This window comes from Phoxinus phoxinus (genome assembly GCF_949152265.1).
Source record: "Phoxinus phoxinus genome assembly, chromosome: 13".
NCBI lineage: Eukaryota > Metazoa > Chordata > Actinopteri > Cypriniformes > Leuciscidae > Phoxinus > Phoxinus phoxinus.
In genome coordinates this window covers 11199704-11215819 of record NC_136888.1, presented here as the reverse complement: position 1 = coordinate 11215819, position 16116 = coordinate 11199704, and the positions used below count along the sequence as shown (strand labels likewise).

Sequence of the window (16116 nt, the reverse complement as noted above, 5' to 3'; positions counted from 1 at the left end):
TGGGTTACCATATTTGGCCTTCACATGTCACTTTCACTTTTTTCACTTTAAAGAGAGAAAGAGGAAGAGGTTATCATGAGACCTACAGTGTCATCAGGCCAAAATAAAGAGAGTCAAAACGACAGTTTGAAATTTTGTTACAAAACTGAACATTTGAAAGCTCAGACTTTGTTTCATATCAAAATGAACAAAGCATCAAGCTTTTTGCAAGTATTGAATGGCAGGTGCTATATAATGAATAGTGGAGTTTTGTTCACGCATCAACTGAAAACAGCATTGACTAAAAGATCTCGAGAAATCGATATTGTCAACCCAGCCCTAGCATTCACACAGCTGACATGTTTACCTGTATTAGCTTATGAAATAGAAATAGACACCGTGAAAACGTCACCATTTCGTCACTAATTAAACATCACCATTTCGGTCAATGATTGCGGCCCTCCAAAACATATCTTCTAGCCAATGACAGCTGGATCACTGGATCTAATCGTGAGACAATGAATTCAGTAAAGCCTTAGTGAACAGAAACATTTAATTGGCATTGAGCACAAATGAACAACAGATGGTTACATCAGGAATAAGTCTTAATATAAAAAGGTGTAAGACTGGACAACGACATCTTAAAGGTAGAGGCCCTCCGGTGTTCCCTCCTGCTTCTTGTACAGGACGTTCTCTTTAGACTTCTTAAAGTCTTCGTTAGTAACTTTCATTCTCCGTTCCCTCAGAGCCATCAGCCCTGCCTCTGTGCAAATGGCCTGGAAAAAAAACATCAATTCACTTTTAAGTACAACAGAGTGCATATACAAATTTGTTCACAATCATTGGTGGTCTTTGTTCAAGTTGTAGTTCATGTTTTAGGCCTAAACTAAAATCTGTAAATTAGTCGGACAAGGTGAAATTAACTACACCATCTTGTTCTGCAAGTCATTTCCTGTGTCCTAATATGCCTAATTCCATACTATATAGTAGATATAACTACTTTTTTTACATAAAACTATGTAAAACAAGTGTTATGAACAAATTCATAGTATTGATAAAACAGTACCGGTAGGTAAAAAGTACCAGAATGACCAACTACTTCCGGCGAGATTCTGAAGTGCGCATTTGATGGACACTGTACTATCCCATGAGGCCACAGGAGAGGATTTATGAATGGCAGTGAAGCGACACAACTAACGCTCTAGGTCACATGACAGTGACAACATGACAGATGTAGTCACGGTCACGCTGGATTTCATACTACACATTCATAAACTATTTAAAACTTTCTTTTTAATGGTCGCAAAGCAAGTTTCAAACCAAATGTGACCCTGGACCACAAAACAAGTCACATGGGTCAATTTTTTTAAATTGAGATTTCTACATAATCTGAAAGCTGATTAAAGGAGAACTCCGGTGCAAAATGAACCTTTGGTCTAATTACACATTGTTACCTAGTCAACCGTTATCTGAGATTTGTTTTCATGATTATCGAATGTAAATAGTTTTATCTCTAAAAACAGTTTAGCCTATAACGCTAGTATAACGCTAGTATATGGGGCGTAGAGTAATGACAAATAAAAATCGCTTGTTAATACCACTAACAAGGCTCAAAATAGCCCCACACTAACACGGCAGCATAATGAAGGTCCCTACCTTCAAACCGAAGCATTGAGAACTTTGACAGTGTCCAGACAGTTTAATAAGAAGATATTTTATACATACAGTCAACTTCACGTATACAAGCAGAATCCATCTTGGAAAAACAGTCTCTATCAATCGATCTACGAACCACCGATCCAAATGCGCTGAACTGTGTAGAATCTCATATGGTCCAGCGCATTTGGATCGGTGGTTCGTAGATCGATTGATAGAGACTGTTTTTCCAAGATGGATTCTGCTTGTATACGTGAAGTTGACTGTATGTATAAAATATCTTCTTATTAAACTGTCTGGACACTGTCAAAGTTCTCAATGCTTCGGTTTGAAGGTAGGGACCTTCATTATGCTGCCGTGTTAGTGTGGGGCTATTTTGAGCCTTGTTAGTGGTATTAACAAGCGATTTTTATTTGTCATTACTCTACGCCCCATATACTAGCGTTATACTAGCGTTATAGGCTAAACTGTTTTTAGAGATAAAACTATTTACATTCGATAATCATGAAAACAAATCTCAGATAACGGTTGACTAGGTAACAATGTGTAATTAGACCAAAGGTTCATTTTGCACCGGAGTTCTCCTTTAAATAAGCTTTCCATTGATGTGTAGATAGATGTTTTTTTAGGATAGAACAATATACAAGATACAACTATTTGAAAATCTGAGGGTGCAAAAAAATCGTCTCTAAAGTTGTCATTTATATTCGCGATTATGCTGCATTCACTCATAAAAAAATAAATGTTTTATATATTTACAGTAGGAAATGTACAAAATATCTTCATGGAACATGATATTTACTTAATATCCTAATGATTTTTGGCATAAAAGAAAAATCAATAATTTTGACCCATACAAAGTATTGTTGGCTATTGCCACAAATATACCCGTGCGACTTGTGACTGGTTTTGTGATCCAGGGCCACAAATGTAATACCTACTGTACGGTATGTGGTTTCGGATGCAGTGATTGTTTTTCCATGTAATCAAATTGCAAAAGAAACAACTTTTATTTAATTAAATTATGATTTGATGCTACCTTGATGTCAGCACCAGAGAGGTCTTCTTTAGCCAGGATGAGTTCATCCAAAGTCACGTCGTCTGCTACGGTCATCCTGCTGGTGTGGATCTGAAAGATTCTGCGCTTGGTCTTCTCATCCGGCAGTGGGAACTCAATCTTACGATCAATTCTACCTGTGGAATCAACACCTACGTTTAGTCTACAAAGTAATGCACTATATTTATGTAGTTATGTGCACTTTAAAACAGATGAAAATCTCCACATTAAAGTTTGACATTAGATGTTTGTCTCTGGCCAGTGAGCCCACTTTGATTTAATTATGTGAAACCCACACTAGAAATCAATAGAAGCGGACTCATTCACCTGGTCTAATGAGAGCTGGGTCAAGTGTCTCTATCCTATTAGTAGCCATGATGACTTTGACGTCTCCGCGGGAGTCAAATCCATCCAGTTGGTTTAGCAGCTCCAACATTGTTCTCTGGATCTCCCGCTCTCCTCCAGAATTTGAGTCATACCTGCAGTGCAGAGGAACAACAGAGAACATCAGTGTTCATACAGTCTAATCTGCACCTGATATACACACACGTAGTCGCACACGAGTTTTCTATTCAATAGTATATTCAACATAGCAGTGATGTTTTCAGTATCAGTTGCAAAATCCACCAACAGCCTCGTCAAAGTTTAAAGGGATACTTCACCTCTGGAAAGACGAATGTGTATGTAAAAATAGTCATTTATGTAGTAGGAATGTGGACTTATTTTTGAATTTGGAGCCTTCTAGACTGAGAAAAGACAGAAAATGTATTTTTGGCTTATGGGGATGAAAGACAACAACTCCCAGAATGCACTCCCATGCCACACCTACTGGTAAGAGAGCGCAGTTAAACAAGGCTAGGCTACCAGTGAGTCTCCGTGACAAGTCTGCTCGGGATTTTGCGATCGCCCAAAATGTCCAGGATTCGGCTTTTGCGTTCTACAGTCGCCATTCCTCATGTTTACTGTGGCGAGCAGGACGAGCCTAGGGAGAACGACGCGAGGCCGGTCTCGTATCTCTCACGGAGGAGCGAAAATGTGCTTAGCAATGTAAAAACGCACATTAACCCATCACTTGTTTAGCATTCATGTAAACACTACATTCAGATTCACCAATCGGAATGAATTCAGTTAGATTGAAACAAAAGGTGTGCATGTAAACAATGAATGGCGACAGCAGAAAGCAAAAGCCGAATTCCGGACATTTTGGATGATCTCGGCGGCCGGACATGTCTAGGAAAAAGAGGATGGTAACCCCTACAACTCAGCTTTCTTCACAGAATAAGAACCCGTTAGCTTAGCTTCCAAAATAAAAGATGGCTGACACTATTTGTACATTGTGTGAGTGAGATCCCACCCTCTATGGGCGGGTTGAAAACTTGCGGATCTAGCGCCTTCTACTGGCTGTAGTTTTTAGCCTCTAGCCAAAAAATCCTCAGATGACGCAAAATTATGATTTTTGCGTCATCGGAGGATTTTTTTCAGACAAAAAATACATAAATCTCTTGTTTCAGGGGGATATGAGGGAGGGAAGCAATAATTTGAAAAATACAACAGGTTTTCTACTGATACAAAGCTTAATGCTAAATCCTGAAATATCCCTTCAATACAAATTATTTTTTTTATTTTTTTGTGAATTATGAATATTGTGTAAATAAGTGTACATTTAGATATAATAAATGTACACAACATTTAAAAGTTTGTTTTATAATAATTTACTCTTATTTGTTATCATTAAATTGTATTATATACACTAGTTCAAACGTTTGGTGTCATTAATTGTTCACTGAAAGAAATTTATATTTTTATTCAGGAAGGATCAATTAAATTGATCAAACGTGACAGTAAAGAAATGTATAATTTAATATAAATAAAAATATATTTTTTAGAATTATCATTTACAAATCTTACAAAATATTTTATATTTCAAATAAATCTCTTATTTTTTTACTTTCTATTCATCAAAGAATCCTGAAAAAAATTCATCATGGTTTCCACTAGGGCTGCACGATATTGGAAAAAAATTACATTGCGATATTTTTTCCCCCAACTATATATATTGCGATATTGAGAGCCATAACTCCAGGCTAAAGACAATAATTACCATTCCATGATATTAATAATTTCACTAATAAGCAAGCTTCATTACAAGTGACAAAAAGGTCACTTAATATTTTATTCCAAAATTAGAACATTTCTGTAAACACAAAAGCAGGCACAAAAAACCCCTGATTGGTTTACAACAATATAACTTAAAATAAATATATATTTTTTATAAAACAACTTAAGCATTTTGGTTCACAATTTTTTAAGTCAACTTTTCTTAGCCAAAGTGCCAAAGTAAAACAGTGTTGGTGTTGGTCATCATAATCATATGAAATAAACAAAATTAAAATTATATAAAACTTTAATATATTTTGTATTAAATCTACAGATTAGAGACGTGTTTCTGTAAACAGAAAAGCCGAACACATTTAAACAGCAGCTTTACCGCCTCTGTCAGCATCGCCGCTCCCATCAAGAGCTGAGGGAGCACCAAAAAAATAGCCTAATGAAAAATCAATCATTCTAATGCCGATATTATTATAGATACAGACATCCCAAGTCTCCCGGAAGTTCCGGGAGTCACCCGCATATTAATAGCGGCTCACTGATGCCCGCGAATTAGTTAAAATCTCCGGAATCTAGAGCGAGCGCGCCCGCGAGACAGAGACTGTGCTCCAAACCGCGCAGCGCGGAGAGGGAGAGAGAGCAAGAGACCGCGCGCGTGCCTCATGAAGCGCGTAATATCTCCCGCTGGTGCTACTGTGCTACTACCCTTCACATCGCATGTTCCGGCGATGTGACTATCGCTCACTCGCACATCGCGATGTCGATGTTAAAATCGAATATCGTTCAGCCCTAGTTTCCACAAAAAAAGTATTAAGCAGCAAATAATCATATTAGAAAGATTTCTGAAGGATCATGTGACACTGGAGACTGGAGTAATGATGCTGAAAATTCAGCTTTGCCATCACAGGAATAAAGTACATTTGAAAATATATTCAAATAAAGAACAGCTATTTCAATTTGTAATAATATGTAATAAAATTACTGGTTTTGCAGTATTTTTGATCAAATAAATGCAGCCTTGGTTTGCGTAAGACTTTGACATTGAAAAAACTAAGAAAAACCTTACCAACCCCAAACTTAAACGTGAGCTTCAAAATCCCCAGACTCACCTCTTTGTGCCTATAGCGTCGATCTCGTCTATGAAAACGATTGACGGAGCGTGTTCCTCGGCCACTCTGAAGAGCTCTCGCACAAGTTTTGGACCATCGCCCAGGTATTTCTGAATAAGCTCTGAGCCGACCACCCTCAGGAAGGTGGCAGACGTCTGGTTCGCCACTGCTTTTGCCAGAAGAGTCTTGCCTGCACACCCAGGATATGTAATATCAACACAGAAAACCGTCACATGAATGCGATATTGGGTTTTGAGACCCATCAGACTGACCTGTTCCCGGTGCACCGTACAGAATAACTCCTTTAGGTGGCTTTATTCCCATCTCTTCATAATACTCTGGATGTGTGAGGGGAAGCTCCACAGACTCCTATAAAAAGTCAAACATGCCTTGGAATTATGGAATTTTGATTTCATGTAATTTGCTGATTATTTTCTGCTAGTGTTCTTGAGGATGATTGAGTGGATGAAAAAAAACACAGACATTTCATCAAAATATTCACTCTCTGCTTTTGAAATGTTCTGCTAATATAATCAAGTTCATGTGGGCAGAGAAAAATTGGCAAACAAACATAATATTGCACCCTTATATGCCCTCTTATTTTTTGATCCAATCAAAAGATAAAAAATACTTTTTGCCGTTTTAGCCACTTTGAAATTAAATGAAAAGCCACTTTAAAATGCCAAACTAATAAGAAATTTAGAAAAAGTAAGGCGTTTAACCTTAAAAAAAAAGTCCACATGTTTCTCCTAATAAAAAACTACCTGCAACAGAATCCTTAAAGATTAGAATTAATATAAATGTTTAATATTCAGGAATATATTTAGATTTTCAGTTAAATTTTAAAAGTCATGTTAAAAAGATACATAAAACGATCAAGGCCAATCTTATTAGTTTTAAGATAAGAAATTGCTTAATATTTAATCATGCTTTGTTGCTTTAAAAAATGTAAAGATACTTTTCAGATATCCCTAACAGATTGACAATTTGATCTATTTTAGACTAATTAGGCAAATAGAAATCTCTTTAAACCGGACCTTGAAATTTTGGATAGGAAGCAAATAAGGTATTATCATCGTTTTATCTTAAGGAAATATAAGATTTGCTCAGACTGCCTTCTCCGTGAAAGGTGCACAATTTTCTTCTTGTTTATTTAAAATCTGCTGCAAGCTTTAGTATTTTTAGAGAGCTGCCATATCTAGGTTAGTTCAGCAATAAACCTTTACTCATGTTTAGTTCAAAAAAATTAATCTTTTTTTTTTTTCAAGGTTTATTGTTTATGAAGGCCCTTGTATGGACGAGTGTTGCAAGTTAGCCTTCACTTCAAACATTATGATACTAGCATTGGGTGGCTTCTGCTGTTTCAGTTTTATCTGTGTACATTGTCTCTGTCCCCATTCAAATAAACCATAAATAAATAATCAGTTTTAACCTTGATCTCTTGAATCTGGTTGTCCAGACCTCCAATGTCTGCGTACGTCTCCTGTGGGGCCTTTTCTACTTTCATTACAGTCACCAGAGGGTCCGTGTCATCCATCAGCACCCCGATTACTGCATGAACCTGCACACATTTAGATCAGTCAAATTTCATTCCGGAACTACTGCAATGAATGCATAATAATAACAACACTGCTAGGGCTGTAATCTCCCAGTCGATTATTGGTCGATACGTTTTGGCTCGACCCAAATTCTGATTGGTCGATTTTTTTCCGCGTTCATTTCATCAGGTGGAAAGCACTTATTGCTAATGGGGGTGTTTCCAGAGCACCCCTGTTTCACAGGTAACAGTCTGTCTTCAGAACACCCACCTTGTTTTCACTTCTTTTGGATTAGCCCAACCCACTGAAGAGAGACAGATTGAAGAAAGTAGGCTACTAGAAGGTTTGGTGAATATTATTTATTTAATTGTGAGAGCGTTTAATTCATAGTCAGTCCTCTTCTACCATGTCAACAAAGACATCGGCAGTGTGGCAGCATTTTAAAAAAAAATAGAAAACGGGAAAAAAGTCGAATTTAAATTTTGCAAGCAACAGTTTGCATATCACAGCTCGACGACAAACATGTCATATCACCTAAAAATGGTAAGCTAACTTGTCTGCGTTAGGTTGCCCCGTTTTATTTTTTATTTGGAGCCTAATGCGCAATGCGCTGTGCCCACTCTTTGTATTAGTTTTGAGCCTATGCTTTATTTTTCAGTTATGCACTTTATTTCGTTTCTGCTCTTGATCTGGTTTGTTTAATAAATATTCTTTTTATTAAAGTGGACGTGCCTTTTGTGTTTAAGAGTAAAGCTTTAAGTTAATAGTCTATTCGTGTCTCAGCCGCGAAGCTGCGCTCCTATGTTCAGCCTCGCTCTGTGCGTGTCTGTCAGTTACATATGACAAAAACAATTGTCTAAATCATGTTGCATATTCCTCAAAAGTTCTTGTGATATCACTGGTTGACAACATAGTACTATTTTCGGAAATAAGGCTATGATATTGCGCAGGTGCACGTGATGAAACGCTGTCAGAGCCGACAGACTTGTGTGTCAGACTCATTTCAGTGCAAAATAATTAGGTAAAAAAATATTGAATATACTGCAAATAGCCTACTAGTTTTTATGTTTATTTATAACTCATTTAGGTGGACAACAAGGCTACCAAGTACTGCGCACAGGGCGAAGCTAATTCATTTAACGTTTTTTTTTCCTAACGTCATTTTTAATCGAAAATTTCAGGACTTCAGTCGACCAATAATTTCTTTGGTTGATTACAGCCCTAAATACTGCATAATAAATATTTGGGTAATAAAATATTTTTTAATTAATATTTTTGTCTATTTATCTTTTAGTTTCTTAAGGTCCTGAGTGATTTGAAAGACTTTTACTAACCTTGTGGTTCAGTAACACAGAGCATCCGGGCTCAAGGAGGTCTTTATCTACAAATGACAGAATACTGACATAATGTTCAGAGCCCACTGAAGTCGACACAATGGCATGATTATCATCAATGATCTCCTCCAGAGTTCCCACTGACATGGGCGTCCCTCGGAGATCATCTACTTTAGATCTCTCCTCCTATAAAACAAAACATTATGTCAAGGGCTGGGCATGATTTTTATCTTGATTTGTGTTTGTAAAAGGTTAGTTCACCCTAAGTTGAAAGCAGTGGTGGGCCGTCAGGGCCAGCAAGGCCTTCTCTGCTGGCCTAAACATTATCAGAATCACTGACTTGAACTTTAATATATATATTTTATGAATGAGTATTACATGATTCCCAATAGTCCATTCTCGTAATGTCATAGCTTTTCTCTTGGTTGCGCTGCTTCCAGTAGTGTATGTTTATTTTAGCGCTTTTATCCAATCATATTTCAGCCATCATGTGTTGCCAGGGTCAAATATATCTGCCTCGAGGCCTTCAGAATCGATAGTGCGGGCGCCTGTAGCTTAAAATGAATGGCAATGAAACTGTTGCTTTAACCAATCAGATAATCAGTCAGATTTAATAAGCCAATCAGATTTCGAGTTGACTGCACCGGGGCCATCTAGCAGGCATACAATAACGTAAGCATTTTCACGCCCTTTGATTGGATGGTCAGAGCGTGTACTATTATTACTGGTAGTCAGAGATAGCTAACCGCATCTGTAGCGAACTGTGTAAACTAAAATATATTCCTGTCGATTTAATAGTTTTTCAACCCACAAATTAATGTTTCTTTCCTTCCTCGACCACCAGCAGGTTCAAACCTACCGGAAAAAATCCCTTATTCAGCTTTATTCAGCTTACGCAGAGTCTCGGATCTCTATCGATCTGTCCGGGTAAAAACAGAACTGACTGCAATGTATGCCATGACTGATTTTGAAGCCAAAAGTCGCGCTGATCTCATTGATATCGTTCAAAAATCTGCGTGAGAGCTTGTGTCGGCTGTAACGTTACACATCGTCATGTTTTGCGGTGTTTTCCCGGTTTACTGCTTCTGTCGAGCAGACACTTGCAGCACTAAAGCCAATTAAAACTTATGCCAGAAATACGTCGGGACAGACTCGACTTTCAGCACTTTATAGCCTCGATGGCAATAGAAAAGGTTGTTGGGACTGAAACGCACAGACAACCTGTACATCCAAGTAATTTAAGTCTTTTTGAGGAAAGAAATTAGAATGGATTTTGTATTAAATAGGCAGTAGTTTTGGTGAGTATAATGCATTTTTTGCCCCGTTTTTGTCCGTGCATAATATTTTCTTCCTAATTTTTCTTGTAAATTTATGATCGAAGCAACTTCTTTTTTCAAACATTAATACTATTGTAACCATTGAAGGACAAGACAAGGGAGTTTCCTTTTCTGAATTTATAATCAGAACGCAAGAACCACTCGTTTCTCTCTACCCAGCCTTTCCCGAACTCACCGCATTAACCCTATAACTGCCGGTGCAAAATAAAAACAGGAATTTCACTGTTTTTCGTTATTAATTCAGGTTGGACATCACTGAAGGCCTAGGTGTGAAATGCACGGCCCGCCACTGGTTGAAAGTTATGCCATCAATTAATCACTCTAAATAATAAATGAGGGCGTTCTTTAATGAAATATGAGTTTTCTATTCCTCTATTGACCCAAAACTCTGACGCTTCAAAATGTTAATTAAGAGATTGTAGAATAAATCCATATGAATCGAGTGGTTTAATCCAAGTCTTCTGAAGAGACATGATGAACCAAGCAAGTATAGCTTCTGTTTGTTCGCTGATCAATGTTTATATGTGCATAAAAGTCTAAATTCAATCTGTTCATCATGTAAAGCGATTATGTCTCTTCAGAAGATTTGAAAAAAACTGCTTGATTGATACGATATTGATTGATATAACATAAAAGAGACACGATAATAGGCATGTTGCACCTCCTGTTTCTCCTCCAGAGGTTTCATCTGCTCCTGGTTTCTGATGAACTCTTCCTCCATCAGCAGATAGTCTTTAATTCGCTCTTGTTTGAGGAGTTTCAGTCTGCACTGTGTGTGTGGAGTGACTGAGGGAAAAAATTACAGTGACATCTCATGATTTTATGGATCACTACCACTATTCATGTATGAGCCTCTCATCAGGTTTGGTCTAGGTATAACGATATTTATTTTACCCAAAGGCAGTTTGCTAGCAGCATCTGGTCCCTTCACTCTCTTCTTCCTTTTCCCAACTCTTGAAGGAATGGGAGGCTCGTATTTCTTTTTCTTATCCTAAAATTCAATGCACAGAAATTAATAATCAGCAGCAGGAAATTGGTTCGATGATTAAATTCCTCAAATCAATTCCTAATGTTCTAAATGGATAAATTTGTCCAATACGAATCTCTTCAGACTCTTTTCATGTAATTTTCTTAACCACTTAATAGTAGTGAGAGTATTTGTGAAATAAATTCTCACCTTGTCATCTTTCTTCCCTCCACCAGGTCCTTGTCCTCCACTCTGACTTTGACCCTGTGAAATTAAACATTCATTTAATTTATGTCTATCATCTACAATGACTTAATTTATTTGATTTTGCTTATATATATATATATATATACACGCACACATACATAACGTTACACATACACACAGGCTGAAATTGATATTTAGCTTTATGTTGTTGGTATGTATGTAACGTTAAGGCTTTGACTCGAGCATTTATCCAATCTTGCCTTAATACCAGTACCGATGTGTAATGATATGTGAATATAATAACAATAACGAGCTGACCTTATTAATCATTCATTTCTTGTTATCTTACACATTGATTATAAGCTAACACTAAAAGCTAACTTCCCCGATTTACTGTCTATCACGCACTACAACATTGAGACAAATGCTCAACATTTCTAAATATGCATTGTTCGTTTCTAGACCAGAAATACATATATTTTAAAGATAAAATAAACAATTTAAAAAAGAAAAGGGAAATATGCTGTCTCACCATTGTCGTTTGATGTCTGTTTCTCTGTGTCTTCTTCTGCACTGGTAGATCAAGCCAATTGTGCCTTCTTCGCCACCTCCTGGAGAGGAGGAAGCATTGACCGAGGTTCTCGGTACTTGTTCGTGATGTCACATATGAGAGCGAATTAGTTTATATTGTTTCTAATTATTTAACTAGTTTTTTATTAAGTTTATAAGCTTCTATTCTCAACGATTTGACACTATAACCAAAGATATAAGTCAATACAAGTTCTTTGCTATAAGAGAGCTAGACCAGAAATTATCGCGAGAGTACACTGTTTGCAACCAAGCTCTACGGTTAGGGTCTCGCGAGACTTTCACAGTATGAAGGTTTATGGAAGTAAAATAATGACAAATGTTTTTGAAATAAAAAAGCCTGTTGAATTGCACTACTTGAAAAAAATATGTATTGCATTAACCATGCTTGCATTTTAATGCATTGTATTTTTAGGGCTTGCATTTTTATGGGCTGAAATTCAACATGGTTGTATATTTAAGCTGTGAATATTTCAATTCAAAACATTTCAAACACATTTTCATTCATAAAAATTCAATAATCCATTTTCACCTTTCATATTTCACTTCCAAAATATTCAAACTGTTTAAAAATACAACCTATAATATTCAACAGGCAATTTTCGGTCCACTTTATTTCGCTTTACAAATTCGCTTCCACAAATTCAGTGGTTCAAATCATAGACAGTATATAATAAGGTTCAAATTCGACAGTAAATTCAACATTGACATCCAGGAACTGCAGGAAAAGCAGTAGATTACCGAGCATAATCATCTGCTGTTAATCGATCTCACCAGCAGGGAGGGAGTGCAAGCATTTTTTTACAGTCTATGGTGCAAGCGCGTGTTGTTGACGAAGACCAGAGCAACAGTAGAGTAATCCGCACTGAAGGATCATGTGACACTGCATTTTAAAATGTTTTGTTTTACTGTAGCCTATTTAAAGGGATGGTATAATGCCATTTTCACAAGATATAAAATAAATCTAATGTCCCCAGAGTGTGTTTGTGAAGTTTTAGGCTAGCTCAAAATACCCCACAGATATTTTTATATAGTACTATGTTAAAATTGTTACTTTTTGAGCAAAAACGCACCGTTTTTTGTGTCTGTCCCTTTAAATGCAAAAGAGCTGCTGCTCCCGGCACAGGCGGCGGAGTGACAACAGACCCTTTATAAGACCCTTATTTCTCGACGGTTAGTAAATTATCAGCAAAACATTTTTTGAAGGTGGACTAATCCTTTAAAAAACAATTTATTTAAAAGCAAATATCTTCCTTTGCTTTGAACTTTGAGCTTCGTAACTTTGCAGATGTTGTTTATGCTCAAACAGAAACATTACACACTAACTAAATTAAAAAAGTGAAATCATAATCAACCACCCCTTTAAAAAATAAAACTGCAGCCTAAGAATGAGCATAAGTGAGCATAAGAGACTTCTTATAAAACATTCAACAACATATCGTACTGACCCCAAACTTTTGAATGGTAGTGTATGCTGTGAGAATGTTGAGTAATGTTATTTGGTAATGAACTTGCAGGAATCAAGAGACATTTGGAACATCATAGAAAAGGTCAAAGGAGGAAACAGGAAGTCCAGTGTGGACCATTATAATCTACAGGTAAACACTGTCACAAGATTGAGGTGCTGTTACAATTAAACTGTGATAGGCAAAGGTTGGTCAACATGAAACCACATTCAAAACCAGTTTAGCTTCTGTAATATGATGTATTTCCAAGTTAAACATAATGCACACAAAATGTAGGGTGGGATCTGAGTTTTTCCCCCAGGAATTGGAATGGTGACGCGTCGTTGTACCAGAGGTGGAGAAGCTTGAGTAATGTTTTGCCTGAAAGTCCTTGATTTCACCACTAGATAGCGTCATTTCAACCCTGCATTACTTCTCCTTTGTTAAATGGTTGTAACAATCTTACCTGTGTTGAATTACTCTTAATTGTCAACCCTATTCAACCCTACTTAATTGTCAACCCTATTTACACATCATACAACTTTGGACTGTCCCAGACGAAAGATGACCAATCGTGGTGATTTCTGTGGTCGTGGCTCCTTAACAGTGGTCCTGCGTCGTACAGTAAGAGAGGTTCAAAGACGGCCATTCACAATAAGGATTGAGAAAGCAACTAGTCAATTCGGATTTCATGTTGACGCTCTTTGAACACCTGATCACGTTTTATGTTGCAGGAATGATTTTATTACATTCAAAAGAGATTAATTGAGAGGTTATATGTTGTAGGCCTTGGTAAACACATGGTAGGAAGAGGGCTGTGCCATTGAGTACAGACCCTCTCAGGAGGAGGAGGATGGTACCGTGGTGAAGATGTTGCTGTGCTTGCAGACGCCATGGCAGAGGAGGCTTATGTTACTGTATGGACAGCATATGTGCTTACTGGATGAAACATATCGAGCGGGCAGGTGTGTTCGTGCATTTAATGTCATTTAATATGTACTAGTGCTCGAATGAGGACTTTGAGAACAGCACTGTTACCCTTCAGCAACATCCGGACTGGCAGTCAAATTAAAAACTGAGAAGGTTTTTCAGAAAATGGCTTTGTCATGCAGAGGTGAGTATGTTACTTCTGTGGAAGTTCTATTAATAATCAGTAATGATGATGGTGTGAAAACTAGTGACGCATATTATGCTCTTCTGTTTCCTGAACTAGAGATGGGTAAATGTGTTCAGAAATGAAAACCTGAATGTGACCGTCTTCACAAATAAAGGTGTTGAAAGACAAAAGGAAGTCCTGAAGCATTCCTATCTTAAAGGTCACAGAAACTGCAGCCTGAGCGAAACACTAATAGTCATTATGAGAGACTTCCTGCCGAGATCCTATCAAAAGTAAGAACTGGGTTATTGTGGAAAGTCACCTGACGCCTGTCATATTTTACCTTAACCCACAAAGAATAAGTTTTAAAAGGCACACTATGCAAGATTTGTACCTTAATATAACAGCTTTGAAGTCATTTCGATGGTAAACGATCTCGTAGTAGGGCGAATCACGCCGATAGCAAAGCAGGGGGACGCCGCTGGCAAAACTAGCAATGCAAGTCTGAGAGGTGGCGCCCTGCCAAATCTCACGAGAATCGCGGCTTGCTTTACGGCACGACGTCACATACATCAACAACATATGAAGCAGCCTCTATGGAAGAAGACACTAGCATGCATTTCAGACATGAATCATGGCAGAGTCGACGAAGAAAGCGCGTTCGGAAGAGGGAAAGAAAACGAGAAACTGGCTTTCACTCGTTGGCGAGAGCAGCGATGTAACTGACATTACCTGGTCAATAGACATTTTCGGAGTCTATCTGTGCCTGTCCGATGTCCAACGCTTCCATCCTACTGAACAGGTGCCAGTATACAGTGGGGAGGGGATCAGTCCGTGAGTGCAGAGACGGCTCTGCGTGAGTGATGTTTACGACAGTAACGTTAAATACAAGTAGTCCACAGGGGTCGCTTGACTAAAACGGAAATCCTGCATAGTGTGCCTTTAAGACTTAGATATGTTTTTATGAGATTCATCCAATGATTTTGAAACTAAACGTGAATTTGTCTGACTAAAAATCTGTTTTTCCATATACAGATACATTGAATTGAATATCAAAGGCTCACGGAAATACAGCGGAAATGTGCCTTGTTTTCTAAGAGACAGACCAAGAATAATGGCTCAACACATCATGAAAAGGCACCAAGAGTCGCTGCTCTTCAATGCGAGAGACAACGTCTGCTGGGGAGAACGTCTTCCGTGTTCAGAGTCAGACTTCACAGGAAGAACATCTGGTGAACTTTGGAAAAGGCGATGAGATGCCTTCGTGTACATGCATGGACTGGAGGAGACATCTTCTCCCATGCCCGCATTTCTGTGCTGTTTTTACCTTAGTTCCTGGATGGAGTTGGGAGAATCTGAGCGCTGCGTACAGTAAGAACCCTCTCTTCACGTTTGACGAGGTTTGCCTTGGACACTCTAGGACACTTCCTCTGACTTCTGCTGATCTTCAAGGTGAAGAGCTTCTGAAGAAGAATCAGGAGGACAATGATAGTCCAGAGGGAGACAGCTGCACTTCCAGTCCAGAGAGAAGTCCGTCTCCTGCTGCTCCCTCAGAGACCATCCTGATCGCCCCTAGTGTGATATCACTATTATGTGTATCAGGCAGTGATAAAGCATAATGTAATATTTGATGTTTAGATGTTTGCAATAAAAAAGTTTGGGGTCAATAATATAATTAATATTATTTAGCAAGG

General features: G+C 37.9%; 1 protein-coding gene and 1 long non-coding RNA gene across 3 annotated transcripts; one reads left to right on the top strand and one right to left on the bottom strand.

Moving 5' to 3' along the window:
- Positions 1–514: 514 nt before the first annotated feature.
- Positions 515–12151, bottom strand: psmc1a (proteasome 26S subunit, ATPase 1a). Its single transcript, XM_079632786.1, has 11 exons — positions 11826–12151; positions 11297–11350; positions 11014–11110; positions 10781–10905; positions 8783–8968; positions 7343–7471; positions 6183–6279; positions 5911–6100; positions 3020–3171; positions 2675–2829; positions 515–755 (listed from the first exon to the last, which is right to left on the bottom strand). The coding sequence occupies exons 1-11, from the start codon at positions 11826–11828 to the stop codon at positions 621–623; spliced, it is 1323 nt and encodes a 440-aa protein (XP_079488912.1). The 5' UTR covers positions 11829–12151; the 3' UTR covers positions 515–620.
- An 852-nt stretch (positions 12152–13003) lies between these two features.
- Positions 13004–16093, top strand: LOC307009802. Of its 2 annotated transcripts, XR_013800109.1 has the most exons (5): positions 13004–13054; positions 13399–13479; positions 14113–14440; positions 14540–14715; positions 15458–16093. It is a non-coding gene; the product is annotated as an uncharacterized lncRNA (long non-coding RNA). The 2 variants fall into 2 exon arrangements; XR_013800110.1 differs by lacking the exons at positions 13004–13054; positions 13399–13479 and having other exon boundaries at positions 13491–14440; positions 15458–16077.
- Positions 16094–16116: the final 23 nt, after the last annotated feature.